At 40.8% G+C, this 17,890-nt stretch overlaps 1 protein-coding gene across 1 annotated transcript in view; it reads right to left on the bottom strand.

Moving 5' to 3' along the window:
• The window catches only part of ush2a (Usher syndrome 2A (autosomal recessive, mild)), a gene marked incomplete at its 3' end in the record, with an annotated part of 191,303 nt that overhangs the window by 132,575 nt on the left and 40,838 nt on the right, over window positions 1–17,890 (bottom strand). The window contains exons 13-25 of the mRNA XM_079186116.1: window positions 17,394–17,524; window positions 17,075–17,279; window positions 13,478–13,761; window positions 12,577–12,802; window positions 12,157–12,294; window positions 10,648–10,828; window positions 7,411–7,574; window positions 6,801–6,959; window positions 6,475–6,703; window positions 5,384–5,504; window positions 5,048–5,195; window positions 3,000–3,281; window positions 247–422 (exon numbers count right to left, since the gene is read on the bottom strand). Of these exons, the coding sequence (XP_079042242.1) occupies window positions 247–422; window positions 3,000–3,281; window positions 5,048–5,195; window positions 5,384–5,504; window positions 6,475–6,703; window positions 6,801–6,959; window positions 7,411–7,574; window positions 10,648–10,828; window positions 12,157–12,294; window positions 12,577–12,802; window positions 13,478–13,761; window positions 17,075–17,279; window positions 17,394–17,524 (2,444 nt within the window). The remainder of the gene's footprint in view (window positions 1–246; window positions 423–2,999; window positions 3,282–5,047; window positions 5,196–5,383; window positions 5,505–6,474; window positions 6,704–6,800; window positions 6,960–7,410; window positions 7,575–10,647; window positions 10,829–12,156; window positions 12,295–12,576; window positions 12,803–13,477; window positions 13,762–17,074; window positions 17,280–17,393; window positions 17,525–17,890) is intronic.

Here is a 17,890-nt window from a genome sequence, read left to right as displayed (position 1 = left end):
AGTTCAAAGTGTTTGGGCCAAAGCTTTACTGCTGCTTCAGGTAAGGATATTTTATACACAGGAAAAGCATGGTGAAACATCAGTTGTACTGAGGATGAGGTAATAAAAAAGCATTTACCAAGAACAGAAAAACTATATAAAAACCCTGTTTACCTTGACTTTTAGCAGAAAGCAGTTTTCACTCAACTGAAAGTGTTATAGCTGTCCTGCTAATTATGTGCAAGGGAAAGTGTGTCCGTACGTCACCTGACTAACAACCGGAGGAGCATAGGGATTGTTGGTCTGTTCATTGAGCAAGTTGACCCGAAATTCTGTGACCTGTCCTCTGGCAATGATCCCTTGACTCTCAGCAGCACTCCATGCAACCTTGAGACTGGTGGATGACAGTGCAGACACTTCTGGAGGAGTCATCAACTCTGGGACTATGTATGAAATACACACATCACACACCACAGTTAGCCATTCATTAATGTTGAACTAGTCAATAACACATTATTAATGAGTATATATATATATATATATATGTGAGATATCACAGAAATCTGTTGAAGAAACCAATAAGCAATGTTGAAAAATTTAACAAATCAGTAAATATAGTAATACATTTTTGAACATTTTGAGAATACATAAAAATGGGTAGAGGGTAACGCAAAGTACCAGCCCCGAAATACAGTTAGCTAAAGCTTATGCTAACAGGACACAGCACACAACTTTACCTGTTCAATTAATGAATTCATCTATTATACTTACTAATTTCTAAGTTGTTTACACAGATTTTTTAACAGCCACCAATTTAAAGTCTTACTATTCACAATGTACAATAGGGTAACATTTTCTTAGATGTTTTTGTTTGGTTAAGTTAATGCTAATCTCATGCATGAATTAAATTAGCTAATACAGAACCCCAAAGCTGCAGTAAAAAAATAACTGTAATCGCTCACTTCAGGACAACTGGAGTGTAAATAGTCTCCACCAAGTGACTTAAGCAGCATATTCTGTAAGTTTAGATAACTAGTAACTTTTAGAAGCGACAGCAGAATCACGAGGCTATCAAATACTAGCGATTCTAGCAAGCATCTAGGAAGAGCGCCAGGCTTTGAGCTAATTTGACGCGTAATTATGAATCCCAATGATTTTCTTGGCAAGACCCGCCCTGCGTAGCTGGTTGAGAAAGAGACAATGGGTTAAGGTTAGGCGTAGATCTTGACTAGTTAGGATAGCCCAGTGGTCAGGGCATAGAGAGGACCCAAACAAATCGGGTTACCAGTAATTCGGCGAGCATTGGGCACCTGGCGGATCTTGCCAACAAAAGCAGTGGGATTCATAATAATGACAATTTGACATAGTGGCCAAATGATGGAACTTTAACTCCTTGGTCCGTCACGTGATGCCATTGGGCCCAAAAAGACTTACATTGGGAAAGAGAGGTTTCAAATTTTTGGGGGGTCAAGTAACTTCACGGTAAGAGTACATTAATAGCCCTTATCTAAATGATTATGTTCTAAAAGTTGTAAAATGCACTGATAGCCAAATCCAGAGTAACAAATGAACTGCTGTTCATGTGAGCAAGCTGAGGACGGTTAAAGGAAACACATGTGGGCTTGCTCTATGGGTCCACTGATGCTGAAAATACAGCTAATTTATAGACGGAAGTTGAACTTTTTTGGCTCCATGTGTCACTGAGCATGGAATGAACGGGGTCCTGCCTCCGACAGTGCATCCAGTTTTCTTTATACATCCATGGATTTTTTGTTACCAACGCTAGACTACCCAGCGGTAGGTTAGCAAGTTAGCTGATATCTATTTCTAATATTATGAACTCATAATAATGTGCCTTTTCTTCGAGCCACCAGAGTGCCCTTTGCTGCATTCACTACACTATGTGTGTAAATAGTGATCAGCACAGCCAAAATAGCAACAGGGTTATTATACAGGCAAGAACTGAGAAACTAAGAATATGACTTAAATTATTATCTATTTAGATTAGCTTCTAATAAGAAATTCACTTTTTGACAGTTGAAAATCAGTTCTTAGATTATATGTGCGTGTCACTTAAAGATGCCACTTTGTTAATCTCTGAAATGTATAGGTTTAGACTATTTAACACTGTTGTTGATTCCTCAATAATTTATGGTAAGTCTTTCTTTGACGGCCACCTATTACTATAAAAATGAACCTTTTACAATGCGTTAATTAAAATTAAAGTACTTATTTAGACACAAAGAGATACATTTAAAATCGAGACTTAGTGGCTATTATGTGGATTTAATGGATTTAAGCATTCCATAATTCTACGGTTGTGATAGCCATTATTACATGAGAGATTAAAGAGAAAGATTCTTTTATTCTGCTGTTGATGGCATCTAGCTGTGAAATATGCTGTGAAATGTGATTCATGGTAGACATAACCACAATCATATTCTTTCTTTCTGACACAGCGCATGCACGTGCACAAACACCGACACACACTTCACATTTAAAATGGTGTTATCATATGCTTGTTATCCAGACACATAGCTTAGAGTGATGTTGGAGGCAATCGTTTAGTCCTAATGAGCCATATCATCTATTTGAAATTCAAATACCTTAATGAGATTCCCCTCCCCCACACACAGTTTTTATTTCCTCCCTCTTTCTTTTCACTACATTTCTTTTGGCAAATGCATGTATTATTTTAATTTAATACTATTAATTTTGTATTAGATACATCAGCATCTGGTGGACTACAATAACTATAAAAGGTCAACACCACAGCATTCACAAGCCGTGTCGTCGGCCATTTAGGCCATAATGTCTATTTAAAGTCGTCTGACTTTGTCTGGTGTGTAATGACTTTAAGATGAATTAAAATATCAACCTACATAGGTACCAACTTAAACTAAAATATTCAAATTAAATTGATTTAACTTGGCTGTTTTTGGCCCTGGATACACACAAAGACTGAATAACAAAGAAATCCATGTAAGCTTAATGTAACTATGATCAGGAGCTGTACAAACCTCCCTCCATGGTGCGTGCTGTGGCCCACCCGGACGTGACACTTCCTGCCATATTGATGCTCACAACTCTCATCTGATAGGTGGAAAACGCCTGCAGATCTCCTGCAATGGCACTGCTCTCAGGGGGCGAGACTGAGCTCCTATTGCTAAGCTGTTCTTCTAGGGAAACACTTGGATCAAGCCAGCCAGCGCTGACAAACACTCGCTTCTCAACAGCTGGGCTGGAAGGATTCTGTGATTCCATTGGTCCACGAAGAAATACCTCGTACCTTGTGATAACACCTGTACAGAAAGTAAAATAGTTAAAAAGTATGCAAAAGATTAGTACTTATGACTACAACAACACTAAACAGTTATTTCTGAAATCAAATAAGGGAAGCGACAATTGCAGCTACAGGAATTGTTTGGGAAACACTGCACCCGTTTTATTTATTTATCCAAAATGGTTTTATTTAAAGTGCCAATTCAGCCTGTTTATAATAAAAGAGTCAAAGCATCAAGTGTGTGTTAGAAGCTGCAGCCCTGCGTAATTCTCATCCCTATTGGCAACCCGATGCTAAAATTCATAAATTGTCTTTAATACATTGATGTTTTTTTTTGCCAAAAATCTAACACCACAAATAATGAGAAAGCCCTGGCCAGTGTTTGGCCCTGTAGTGGAAAACAGGCTGATAATGACTAAGTCCTGGCTAGTCCTGTTCAGCTCTCTGGAGGAAACCAGGCTATTGTCCTAATCGCTCATGCTCTATTCCACTTGTTAATAGGAAAATGACAGAGCTGGTTTAGGATGAGGACAAAGCAGGCAGCACCAAAATACAATAAGAGACTTACAGACCCACTATGGAATAGATGAGTGTCCAAATGCTGTTATCAGTATAAAATACAAATAAAATCAAATAATATAGAGAAGCTTAATGTGGAACCACTCTTTACCATGCCCTCTCTATTCCCTTTCTCACCACTCTGACATCAACAAAGTGTATATAGAGTCGTTCATTAGTTTATTTGAATACTTATGGCTGTAAACCACAGACTAAAATTAAGACTAAATGCGGACAAAACCCAAACAGAATGACGCCATGGTAGTAACCTGTCAATCACAAAGTAGCCACACCCTAAAGCCTGGCCTGCTTTATTGTTCATTTTTACTTTTAATGGGAACATATCTTACTAAATGAACATCATGCTGTACTTTACCCCCATTTACACAGAAAAAAGATGCACTGTTGAGTTGCATTTAAAATGTTCTCTTTTAACCAATCTCTTCCTCAGTTTCTCGTTATTTTCACATATGAACCACATACATCAAATGGATCATTCAACCCTTAGTTTTCTAAATTGCTAGAAATAACCATGATTATAGTTGCGACTACCTCAGCTGATTCAAAAAGGATGACAGGGTTGGCCAAGTCAAGGAAAAAACACAGATTGATGAAGGTGGAGGTGTACAGGTCAGGACTGAGATCAAAGTAGTGTCCAGTTGAAAGCTATATCAACCATTCTTTAAACAATGAATTAAGGACATATAACACGGAGGAAGGAGACACAGAGAAACCCATATAACAAGACTTAGAATGACAGTGAAACCAAATATTAACAGAGAGAGAGAAAAAAAGGAGAGACACAAACAGAGAGAAAATGCCAGGTTACAGGGCTTTGTATGACATTGAGCCTTAGAGCCATTACAAAGCTCTCTGGATTTACCAAAGGCAGTTCCAGTTCAGTGCGTATTTCAGTGTATGTGTTGTGTTGTTAGTTGCTTCTCGTACTTCTTCAGTGACACAAGCCTAAAAGTCATGCTACTAGGCAAGTGTTTCATGTTAGTGTGTGTGTGTGATTATTCTACTGTATTATTCATTCTGACATGAACACTAATTATGTAAATGTCTGTTATAATATGTCATTTTAATATACTTCTAATAAAAACATGTGCATTTTTAGTGCATGGATGTTTGATGTGTGTACAGTTTGTGTTTGTGCATGTCTTTTCTGTAGTTCTCTGTGTTACATGAGCTGTGCAGTATGCGTGTGTATGTTTGGGGTCCTACCATTTGGCTGACTGGGGGGCTCCCAGGAAGCATGCAGTGTATGAGGTCCCGCAGCAGTGACTCTGGGTGGGGGTTGGTTTTGCGGGGGGGCAGAGGCTGTCAGAAGAGACAACGGTGGGGTAGAAGTGCACCCACCGGAGGAGCACGCCTGTCGACAACGTTAGGATTTTGTCATTTTCATCATGTAGGCTCTACATGCTTAAAATGTGCATCTGTTGAGTGGCTCAAGCATACTTGTTATATGATTCTGAAGATACAGTTGTTTCACATTTCTATACTAATCCAATAAATACAAGTTTTTAAAAGAGTAAAAATACTGGCGGCTGCCCCACATACCTCCAGTGTTACAGTGTATTGGGTGAAGGGCTTTAGACCGCTTGCCACAGCCTCTGTAGATAAGCCTGTATAGTGAATGACAGGCTCTGCTCCACTAGACTCCATGGATGATAGGACAAACCTGTGAGAGATGTGATGATCAAATCCTCTTTTCTTCATTTCATCTCTCGCTATAACTCCACTAGGTCACTGGGACGGTTTTACATTGTGGGTCAGTTATAAACTAGTGCTGGGACGTCACAGGGACCTAGAGGCTAAGACGTGTACCATGTAAACTGCAATGTCAATGGTTTGAATAGTAGGCAGCAATTCAGAGGTCCTGGCTGCTGTTGCAGGTCATCCCCCTCTGCCTCATTTCCTGTTTGTCTCTCAGCCATACATGATAAGCAAAAATGCCCCAAAAATAATCTAAATAATAATTGAAAGTGCTAATCGACCCATCCTGTTTAAAACGTTCCATGTTTCTCTCTCCACCTTCAAACTTAACTGATCCTTTCTATTCATATGTCAATCCTCCATCTCTTCCCATTCATCACAACCTCATGAAGAAACCTACAGTATTATACCACTTATTGATACTCCCATCTCCATCTTTTTCTTTCAAATTGTCCATGTTCCATTTCTGCAGCCACAGGGAAACTGTTTGAGTCAAATAAAATGTTTTCCTTTCCTACTTAATTTTATTATCAATACGTTTTCCCACTCTTTCCTCCTGCCTCCAAAAGTCCTTCACTTGGTTGTTCTCTATATCTGATGTTCTCCATCTCTCTTTTCTCCTTTAATTATCAACACATTCAACCTAACTGAAGTCCCCTTCACCTCAATTTCATTTGACTGTCTTGCTTGAAGGGATTAACAATTCTGAATGTTTTGTTAGAAATTGCATCTCCAAGAGGGCCTTCAATGGGTCACTCAGTCTAGCTGGCTACTTTTAGCACATGCACATGGTATAAGATAAATGATTTACATTGATCATTACAATCTCGTCGGCGGTCAGCTTCAGTCAGAAGCACAACATAAACTGAATCTTTTGACTTCGGTCCAGGGTCCTCTGCCTTTTAAACCCTCCTCTCCTTTCTCTTCTTACTTACCTTTCCACTGGGCCTGTATCATTTGGTGGCGTGCTCCAGTCAAAGCTAGCAGTGGTTGGACCGGGTCGTCCTACAAGGTTTAAATGGAGCTGTTCTACTTCTGGCGGTGCACCCAAAGTTTGGTATGAGGCTGATGCACTTATTGTCGCACCGGCCACATTAGCCGTTACAAGCCAGTAAGAGTAGTTGGTATAGGGAAACAAAACGGTGTCTTCAAATGATTCAGGGCCTAAAAGAAAACGGGGAAGTAGGACGGATTTGTTTGTTTCATGTGTATTTTGAAATAAAAGGAGATTAAAGTTGTTTGAACCTGAGTGGATACCTACCGAAAGGATAGTGACTCTGGATGCTATGCACTGACTGTCCATCCCTGACGAGTGTGTAGTTGAGTCTGTTTGAGTTCGGGGAGTCAGGCGGATGCCAAGAGAGACGAATTGAGGAATAACTGAGAGCAAAACCTACTGGTGCAGGTTGCTGGGAGGGTGCTGCACAGACAGAGACAGAAATAGTAAAAGAGCTTAACAATGATACATAAAGACTAAACAGATTCAATTATGTAATTTTACAGGAGCAAACGGTTTATAATTACAACATGTTGCTTTTGTATGAATGTGTTACCAGTGTCAGCAAGCCTCCAAATTAGACTGCATAGAATTAGATTTTACATCATTGATGCACTGAATCTTTGCTGAAGCTTTAAGGAAGAGTTCAACAATACACCTAATCTCTTTCTTGCCTAGAGTTAGATGAGAAGATTGATTACACGGTCATGTGTGTATGATAAACATGAAGCTGTAGTCAGCAGCTGTAGATTACAGTAGCTTAGTGCAAAGATTGAAAATTGGGGGGGACACAGCTAGCCTTTAAGTCAGTGTGTGTGTGGATTTGCTCTTGTGTGTGTGTGTGTATATGTATGTGTAAGCATGTAAAACAGACCTTTACTGCAGCCAAAGTGGCTCTCAGGGTCCAAATGACTCGCTCCAGGTTGACATACATCACACTTGTCTCCAGTTACCAGCAGCTTACACACACAGACTCCTGAGTCTGGATGACATGAACCATCAACACTGCCCACCGGGTCACATGCACAAGGCTGGCATCTGGTCAAAAGTAAAAAAAATAAAGATTATGAAGACGTTTAGTACAGTCCACAATTTTCCTTCATAGCTACAGCTAACAGATTGAAAACAACATCAAAAGGACTTAGACACCGTTTTAATGAGAAATTGTATTTTGAATAGCTTAGATTACACATATATTGTATATGTGTGTTTGTGTGGGTGTGTAGTTGTCAGTCAATCACCACACGGATGCTGTCATTGACATACTGTTTGATTGTGTAGTTGTAAAATAATGGTTTCCTAGAAGTTCATACGGTAAATGCTATTGTTTAGGTGCCAATGGTAGGCCAAATAGAGAAAGAAAATGCTTTTTCAAATGTATCTGCATTAGTCTGCAAATGTTCAAAGATAACTTGTGGTTATGCGTGTCTGAAAGGTGTTGGGTCTTCAACTTAACACTGTGAGGGAGGCCCTCACTACCGCCTATCCCTCCCATAATCATGCCTTAGCTGTGAAACTAACTTCACAGAAAATGCATTCCCCCTCAGAGTTGTCAAAATCTCTATGTGTGTGTGTGTGTGTGTGTGTGTGTGTGTGTGTGTGTGTGTGTGTGTGTGTGTGTGTGTGTGTGTGTGTGTGTGTCTGAAGGTGTATGTGTCTGGGTCACCAGTGTGGTGTTACCCTCACTGGGGCTGGGCAGTGGGTGATCATCCGGCCAGCCACCTCACACCTTTACACAGTCACATGCACACAAAAATACACACAAACGCACACATGGTCACATGTGCATGTTGGAAGATGCTTGGCTCACACTCACACACACACACACACTACACCGACATAGAGAGTAACACTGTATAAACCCTATTACTGTCTCACACAAACCCACACACACACACACACACACACACCGTGTGTGTTTTTCTTTCTTACACTAACTTTGCTTGCATGCTGTCTCTCTCTCTCACACACACACACACACACACACACACCGCTACACTTCCTTTATTGCTGTGTGAAAAGCCACAGCCTCTTAACGAGCCGCAAATTTGTCCTGTCAACTGGTGCTCAAACACACACACACACACACCCACACTCAAAAACACACAGATACAAATACACACAAACGCCATAGTGACTCGACCTTCACTCCATTCCCAAGGAGAACGAAAACACCAACATCACACCCATTCCCTCCTTTTTCATCAGCCTCAATGTACAATATGTGTGTGAAAGAGAGAGTAATTTGTATGTATTAAGTGAGATACAGCATGCGTATACACACCAGCACTTAACAGTGACATGCAGGGCATTGTGTGCAAAGTAACATAGAATTGTCACAATGATATTGAGTCATGTAGTAACTTTAAATGACGTTCAAAGATGTTTAGGTGCCAATAGAAGAAATCTTAAGTTACTGTAGGTTTTAGAGTGTTACATATGTAATCCCTTGTAATAAAATTATGTGTGTAAGTGAATGTGTGTCTATGTGCCAACATCTAATCCCTCCAGACAGACTTATCATCATATTTCCCTGTGATGAAGTTAACAGCGGTCAGCATTTTTCTGACCCGGTTCTCCATGGATACACATAGAGACACAGGACAACAACACAAGCCAACTGCTCACACATCAATTTGTGTGTGTGTGTGTAAATCCATTTGTTTAAAGCCTATTGATTGAAGGGGGAGGATAAATTACTTGATGATATTTAGATGAAGTAATCCTTATTATGGAGCGACTCCGGGCACGAGTAAAGCATTCAGCAGTAATAACCCAAGACTGTATTTGTCATTTTTCCAGCGCAATGAAAGAAAACAAGAAAGGATAAAGTGAATAAAAGAAGGCAAAAAGAGAGAGAGGGGGGGGGGGGGGGGGGGGGGTTTGGTTGTATCCATGATTTTGTTTAATATTTTGTGAGTACCCATTGATTCCTGGAATTCACCAATGTTTTCTTATTTTGATTTAACTGTATCATCAGTACTCAAGCTCTGCAAAAATCACTAATTTACTTTGTTTAAGTTTATTTATCAGTACCTCAATTCCATAGCCTTTCTTTGATGGTATTTCTCCAATTATTGGGAATGTCTACTATTTGCACATGGCTCAACACCTGCCCTTATATAGTGTTGGGGGGGCGTTACCTATGCTAATAATAAACAATCTGCCACACGCCTCCAATTTATGATCAAGTGAGGTTCAAAATTCAGCAAACCTAGGTAAGAGCAGATTTGAATGGTTCAGAACCTGCATCTGGAGTTGGGTTCCCTTATTTTTTCTCTTAACTAGAAATTTAGAGAAAATATAAGAGAAGGTTGCTGCATAAGGCCCAAAAAGTCAGGCATAGGCTTCGTTAATGCATGCCTTTTACAAGATCTTCGCCTCTGAACGTCTTTTCCGATCGTTTTCTCTGCTTTCCTTTATCCCATCCATATTTTTCCTCCCATATTTTAATTATTCCACTCTTTTCTTCACAGTGCTTCCTTCCTTAACCTCTTCGTAAAGTAAACTCTTTATTGTCCCCCCCCCCCCCCCCCCCTCCATCTTCCCATCCCTCTCTGCTGTGAGGAGATCTCAGTCACAGCCTGAACACAGGGGAATACAGCTATCAGGCAAGGTCAGCTAACAAGCGCGCGCGCACACACACACACACACACACACACACACACACACAGTGGACCACTAGTCAAACAGTTTGTGGTTCATCTATCTGCTATGACACCCTGTTGAGCGGAACGTACGTGCGTGTGTGTGTGTGTGTGCGTACGAGAACTGCACAGGATGTAACGTGTACAGCTACATTTGTGTATGCTTGTTTTAAGTTGTGTGTGGCACTGTGTGTGTGTATGTGTGTGTGTGTGTGTGTGAGAGATAGCCTGCAGGTAGAGACATGAGCGGTAAAGGTCAAAGCAGCTCTTAACTCATGTAAGTCATATGTCTGCCAGCTAATCTGTAAACTGTCCTTACAGAGACTGCACCTGCTGGTGTGTGTGCTCTTAGGTGTGTTTGTGTACTGTATGTTCAGGTGGTGAAATTAATGGACAAAAGCCTCACAGGATTTACAAGCAGCATATATGGTGTGCGTGTGCATGAGCGACTTTATGCAGGTTACCTGCCCAGGCCAGGGTTGAATCCGAAGAACATCTCACGACACTGGTCACAGCGTCGCCCTCCCACTGAGGGATGGGCACACACACACTGTCCGGTCTGGCTCTCACAACCACGCTGTGATGCTCCCATCGGATGGCAGTCACACTCTGCACAGGCACTCTGATCTGGTGAGAGGTAAAAGCCTGAACAGAGAGAACATAAAATAAAAAAATTAAACAATATGAATAGGATTGCTTGTCTGTCATTTTATCAATCTGTCTCCAAGTCTAGTTTTTGTTTTTCCTCTGTTCCTACATCCTTTGATATTGCCTTCATTTTCTACACTTCAAAAATATAAATGTGGGCTGAGAGTACCTCATATGCATTGTAAAAACTATGGACAAGCCATTATATACAGTATGTTGCATATTTTAATAATGCCTAATGTAATTCTCTTCCTTTGACTGCTGACATTTGATTATACTGAACAACGTTCAATATAAAATTCCTTATAAAGCTAATAGTGAGTGTGTGTGACTGAGTGACTGATTTCGGACGCAGCCTGGTACAATTTTGAGATAACCATTTTAAGTCCCTCCTAATAAGCATTTGGATGTTGTCGGCCATTTATTTGTAATAAAATTTAACACAAAGCCAATACGTGTGGGTGAGGTTAAATTAAGCACTCTGGGTACTAAAGTATAAATCAATTCAGTTTATTTTTCTCTACGCTAATAGCAGCTGATAAACAAATCAGATATTCTATTTAGCCACTTATACAGAGATTTTGCAATGGCTTGTTTACCATATCATAAATTGGCAGTTTAGGAAATTTGGAGGGGCAATTTCTGGAAGGATGGAGCTTGCCAAATGCAATAAAATAATGAAATGAAATGGAAAATGCTGGAAAAGTAATCTATCTATGTACTGAATATTGCCTTTATTTGATTTTGGGTATATTTGTGAGAAAATTATGATTATCCTGTGTCCTCGGTTACTCATTTTAACATCTTTCCATCAATACTTCCATTTAAAACTTGTGTTACAGTAAACCTGACTATGCTGTTGGTCCCTCTCTATTACCGACACAATACAACATCTGCTACCCCATGCCCCATAAGACTGACCACACATACCAATACACACACATTCATGAGGTAATGCAACCACAAAAATCAAAGTGAGAAGAAGCTTTCCCCTCTATGGTGCTGTTGTTGAGACCTGGCACAAACAGGACAATCATGGAGTGGCGAACTGGCAGAAGGCACAAGCCAAAACTCACACACACACACACACACACACACACACACACACACACACACACACCATCACACACACACACTAAATGTTTGGAGTATCAACAATTGTTCTTCACCATTTTGCTCAGAATCTCTTCCAGTTTCGGGTAGTCTGACAATACAATCACTCCTTAAATGTCTTGTTGATCTATATATCATCCATCCATCCATCCATCCATCCATCCATCCATCCATCCATCCATCCATCCATCCATCATTCCGAACACACTCACCAGGTCGGCAGCTACTGCAATCCTTTCCATAGCGTGTAGGGACACAAACACACTGCCCTGTGGTGCTGTCACATACCGACCCAGTCACTGTTCCTCTGAGGTCACAAATACATGGCACACAGCCGTGGGACAACCCCTCTGATAGGACACAAAACATCAACATCAGAAAGCAGAAACTAAATTGTCACTACTGAACAACAACACATAAGCTTTGCCAAGACACAAATATCTTACATTAAGTAAAGATATTAGTGTAGTTACCTGACATCCATTTACATTGAATTACAGTAACTGCGCTGTATCTCAACCAAGTCTTCTTGTCAAGAGTATGTCATTTGTCAAAGTTTCTGAGACATTTTTTTAAACAGTGTTGATCTCAAGTAAAAGACTGGCACTAAACGTGGATGTAACTTCTCTTACTCTGCATGTGTAAGCTCCTGTTGTAGTAGTTATGGGCACAGTTGGTACACCGTGCTCCCTCCACCCCTTCTCTGCAAGGGCATTGTCCAGTCCACATATCACATACACCCTCTGGCACAGTGCCATGGATGTCACACGCACACGGCAGACAGCCCAGGGAGTTCCGCTGCTCCAGGGTGTGGTAACCATGACGACAAGAGTCACAGCGAAGGCCTTCCACATGTTCCTAAAAAGGAAGGGACGACAGAAAGAGGTGTGTATAGTGTAAGAAAAGAGTGACCCCAAGGCAGTAGATGAGAATCTCCAATAAGGTATTGAACTGGTGAGTCACTTAATAAAAGTTGACCGTCTGACTGTGTTTAATACATCCTGGTTATGGATTTACTAAGTCAGGTGGATAATTCTGTGGAATTCTGTGTGGATAATTCAGATGATGACGAATTAATTCAAAAGAGATGGGTGAGAAAAAGTTAATCCCACAAGAGTTTAGGTCCAGATGGGTCTTTAGTGGTCTTGATGTTTAGATTAAAATAAAGGTTAAAAGCTTATCTGACCACTTCATCAATAGTGTACGTACCGCCCTTTTTTCAGTTACCACACTTCTAAACTATGTGGATTCTACTACTATGTGGATTCTACTTCTACTTTTTTTACTCAAAATGCTAAAAGTTTTTTGTTTTTAAAATGTTTAGAATATTTGATTCGTGTTCCCACCTTCAGCCCTGCATATTGTCATCATATATGTTGTCAGAATGTAACTGCTTATTCACTGGCCAGTGGCCACCAGTGCCATTGCAAGCTGGAGGGGCCTGTCTTCATTTTCATTTTCCCATTACGGCAAAGTCCCCCATGGTTGTAATAATATAAACTGTCATAAGAAAATGTATACTTGTTAACTTGCCTTACACACACAATTTCCTGTGTGAGGATCGCAGTCTGTCCCAGGTACTGTCCCTTCTTGTGAGCAGTTGCAGGGGGCACAGGATCCCTCCAGTCTTAAACCATACGAACCCCTGCCACAAGAGTCACAGCGCTGCCCCCCCACCCCGGGCTTACACTCACACTGCCCCCCCTCAGGCTCACAAAACGGGCTGAGGGAACCTAGGGGGTCACAGTCACATTGGACGCAGCCGTCTGGGTGGGACAGGTTCCAATAACCAAACTCACAGCGGTCACAAGACAGACCTGGAAAGAAAGCATGAGACAGAGAGAGAGAGAGAAGGCATTTACAGAACGGTGTAGGAGAGGACAGAGTGGGACCTGCTGGGAGAACCAGAAAGGATATAGAAATAAAAAAAATAAATTGATGCTTGCTTGTTCACCAACAAGCGTTTAGCCTCTCTCTGTTTGCAGGCTTCTGTGTGTGTGTGTGTGTGTGTGTGTGTGTGTGTGTGTGTGTGTGTGTGTGTGTGTGTGTGTGTGTGTGTGTGTGTGTGTATGAGCGAGGGAGAGGGAGCGAGAAATGGTGGGCGAGTGTATAAAACTGCCATCATTAGGGCCAGGCCCTCTACATATGATGGATCACTCACCTAAGGCCAAACACTTAATTTCACTGAGCGAGAAAATAAATAAATTAAGCAACTACAAGAAAAGGATGGAGGGAAAGAAAAAGAGGAAATAGAGAGATGGAGAGATGGAAAGAGGAACATAAAAATAATACCAAATTACCACCTGGTGTAAAAAAAAGAAGAAAAGGTGAGTTAAGTTGGCTTTGAAGTACCTAATGAAAAACAATGTATTTCTGCTTGTTGCCAAATTATCTTTTGGATTTATTCATTATTAACATTTTCCACAAGATTTTGTTTTGTAAAACATAGAAAATAATTAAAAAAAAAAAAATCCTAATGTAAAAATGCAACTTATTATTAACGAGTGTTAAGTGTGAACATTTGAGGCCTTTCATACTTTAAACATTAAACTTCACTCATCATTTTCAATAACAGAAGGCGCAGTAAAGAATGTGAAATGAATCGATTCACAGTTTCACTTCAGTTATCGCTCTTTATGCATTTCATTGTTTTATCTTAAATGTTGGTCCTTCAGCTCTTCTCATCAGTGCAACATTGAAACAAATGATTTCTTAAACTAGGTTTGTTCCGTTTATCATTTTTGTATAGTAACAAACACCCAAAACTGATCATACTGTGGGAGGCTTTGTGGCTACAGCAGCAGTGCTCGGCTGTAAGGCTAGTTAAACTATGATATGCAGTGTGAGCGAGCAGGGCTTATTTGAATATGCCATAAGTATTCCATGACAGGCAATCTGTCCCTAAATGGATGCCTGGGGGCAACGCAGTCACCACAGCCGTTTATGAGGGAGAGTGTGTTCGTATGTGGGTGTGTGAAAAGGTGTGTGCGCACACATACATTCATGAGAGCATATCTATACATCTGTGTTATGAGTGTGTGCTTGTCCGTGTGTGTGTGTGTGTGTGTGTCCTACTCAGTGTGCGGCAGACACCTGGCATTTCCCCAGTGGTATGCCCACTTTAATGATTTTATAGATATGAATGTATTCCTCTCCATAGATCATATTTGATAATAGTGCAGTGAAGATATGTCTGCGTGTGCATATGTGTGTGTTGAGGTGTGTGTGCACGTCTGAGTGTGCTGGTGGTAAATATGCAGGCTGACAGAATAATGCTTACAACCCTAACAATGCTGTGATGTATTGTACTTTGTGATTTATTTCCCCCCCCAATGAAGCTAAACACTTTATAAGGAATCCCACACCCATTATAAAAAGTTATTATGTTTTATATTTATGCGTTAGACATTGAGCTGAACAAGTTGGTATTTGCAAATCCTGCTTTTGCAGAAAGTCTTGTGATATTCAAACAGGGGGTCCAACAAACACAACAACAGAAACAGCTGAGAAGATTCGAGGAAAGGAAATAAAAGGAAAAATCAGAAGACAATAAAAAGAAAAGAAAAGTGAGAACACAGAATGTGTTAGAAGATATTAGATCAGGACAGAAAAGAGGTCATTTTGTGTTGGGGCGTGCACCCTTGCACGCTCCCATATGAGTGTGTGTTTTTGGGACATGGCCCAACTCTTTTTCCAGTAGCCAGCTGGTTAACAGGCTCATGCATCACCATTTCAAACACTATTATGTACACACTGCACTCTGGCACCTTGTTATGAATGTGCGTGTGTGTATCTTTGTCTGTGTGCACACATTTCCATTCCGTCCTTCTGTAGCGTGCCTGCAACTGCTCTACTCAAAGTATCAGCTTGGCGGTAATAAATTGCCATAATCAAATCTCATTTCTGAAAAATACCTGTGGGAGCAATCAAACAAACAAGGACAGAAAAAAAAAAACGAAAGTGGGTCTTGTAAGAAGGAGCGGGAAAAATACAAGGGGCTGCAGCAGTTTGTTTTAATCAACTTGGCATTGAATTAGAGAATTTAATACCAGCTTAGTCCTTCATGGTATGCGTGCACGTGCACGTGCACACACACACACACACACACACACACACACACACACACACACACACACACACACACACACACACACACACACACACACACAAAGAAACTCTTACTATCATAAAATACATACACTTATGCAAAGACAAACGTACATGAACACACGATCACATCCAGGCATTCTCCAGCTTACATATACATAAACATAAACAGATACTCTTACGCACATTTACAAGTTCACATACACATGCGCGCACTCACACGCACAACCCTGGGCCCTAGATAGCGAGGCTTAGCAATAACCATGATGCGTTGAGTTGAGGAGCGTTGGCTGGTTTTGCATTTCATACGAGCCGGCTCTTCAAAGACACACAGGGGAGAGAGTGAAACCATTTATCACAAAGAGAAGCACAACTGCTGGAAGCACCCCCAGCAGAAAAGCCTGTTTATTTTGGCTGGCAAAACACTTTGGGATATGGTTGTATGTGTGTTTACGTCTGTGTGTATGCACATGCCTGGTTTGGTTTTTGCACCCGGTATATACACTTTTACTTCTGTGTGCACCCCAATGAGCAGCTGCGTCTATGTATTAATTAAGAGGCCATTACCGGACAACTGAACAGAGTAACTGCTCTAATGAAAAGCACAATCAACAAAGTACTTAGGGACATTTTGTAAGAGAAACTATTTTAGGGAGCATACATTTTGGGGTTGAGAGGTGTGCTTCTGTGGTAACATACCAAGGTCTGAAGAAATGATATAGCCCTGAAATAACTTGTATCTTTTCTTTATATTTATTCAACCCTCAAACACAATCAGGTTGCATGGTTTGTATGGGGGGCATTTAGGGGTGTGGCAGGAACTTCCATGTGTGTTACACTGTCCTCAAAACGTTTCTCGCCAGCAGGGTGGAAAGAAGCAACTCTAACACACATGATTGAGAAGTGCAGTGCAAAAGCATTGGCAACCTACCATCAAATATGTCATCAAAATAAAACCACAAAATAGATATTACAACTTTAAAAACTTAGGTTTTAGCCAATGTTTTTCAGGGGTTTGTTTACCTGTGACATGGGGTTTACACTGGCACAGTCCTGTGTCCTGGTTGCAACTGGGAACTCCTGTTGAGGTGCTGATGATGCCAATGTCACTGCAGTTACAGCGGGTGCAGCCATTTGGATTTGAAGCTTTGAGACCATACCAACCAGGCAAACAGTCTACACACCGCTGACCTGTTACTGCAGCTTTACATTGACACTGACCTCCTACCTGAAGGAGGAAGAGACGGACAGTCAGGTGAGAGAAAAACTTGAAAACATTGAAATAATTAAAATTAGCAATGCAAGTGGTCATCAACATTTTGCTGTTTTTGTTGGTGTGTACCTGGGCACACTCCATGCTGCTGTTGACAGTCCCAGCAGTGTTGCAGTTGCAAGGCTGACACAAAGAAACTGAAGTGGGATCAGATCCCTCCAGCTTGAAAAACCCACCGATACACAGCTCACAGTTCTTACCTGGGAGACAGAAACACGGTGAGACAGAGAGCAAGACATTCAAAGGAACGGGTAGAAATCATGCAGGGATGAAGAGAGATCAAAGTCCAGGTTCAAACCATATTGCTTCATTGGAAAAGTGGTTTCACAGCATCATGTAAATCTGACTGACACACATGTGACAATATGTCATTACATAAGAAGCATGAAACACTCCATGACCACCCCCCAAATGACCACTGCAATCACTTCTAGTCAATTTCATATATAAGATACAAATCCCCAACCCTCTAATTCCCTTCATTATCTCTGAGAGGGTATTCAACGGTTAAGATTTGGAGTCCACATACATTATCTGTATTTGTTCGAACTATGCAATAAGGACTT

Source organism: Pholis gunnellus (genome assembly GCF_910591455.1).
Source record: "Pholis gunnellus genome assembly, chromosome: 1".
Classification (NCBI taxonomy): domain Eukaryota; kingdom Metazoa; phylum Chordata; class Actinopteri; order Perciformes; family Pholidae; genus Pholis; species Pholis gunnellus.
The sequence above is the reverse complement of the archived record's forward strand: the minus strand, read 5'-3'. Positions and strand labels throughout refer to the sequence as shown.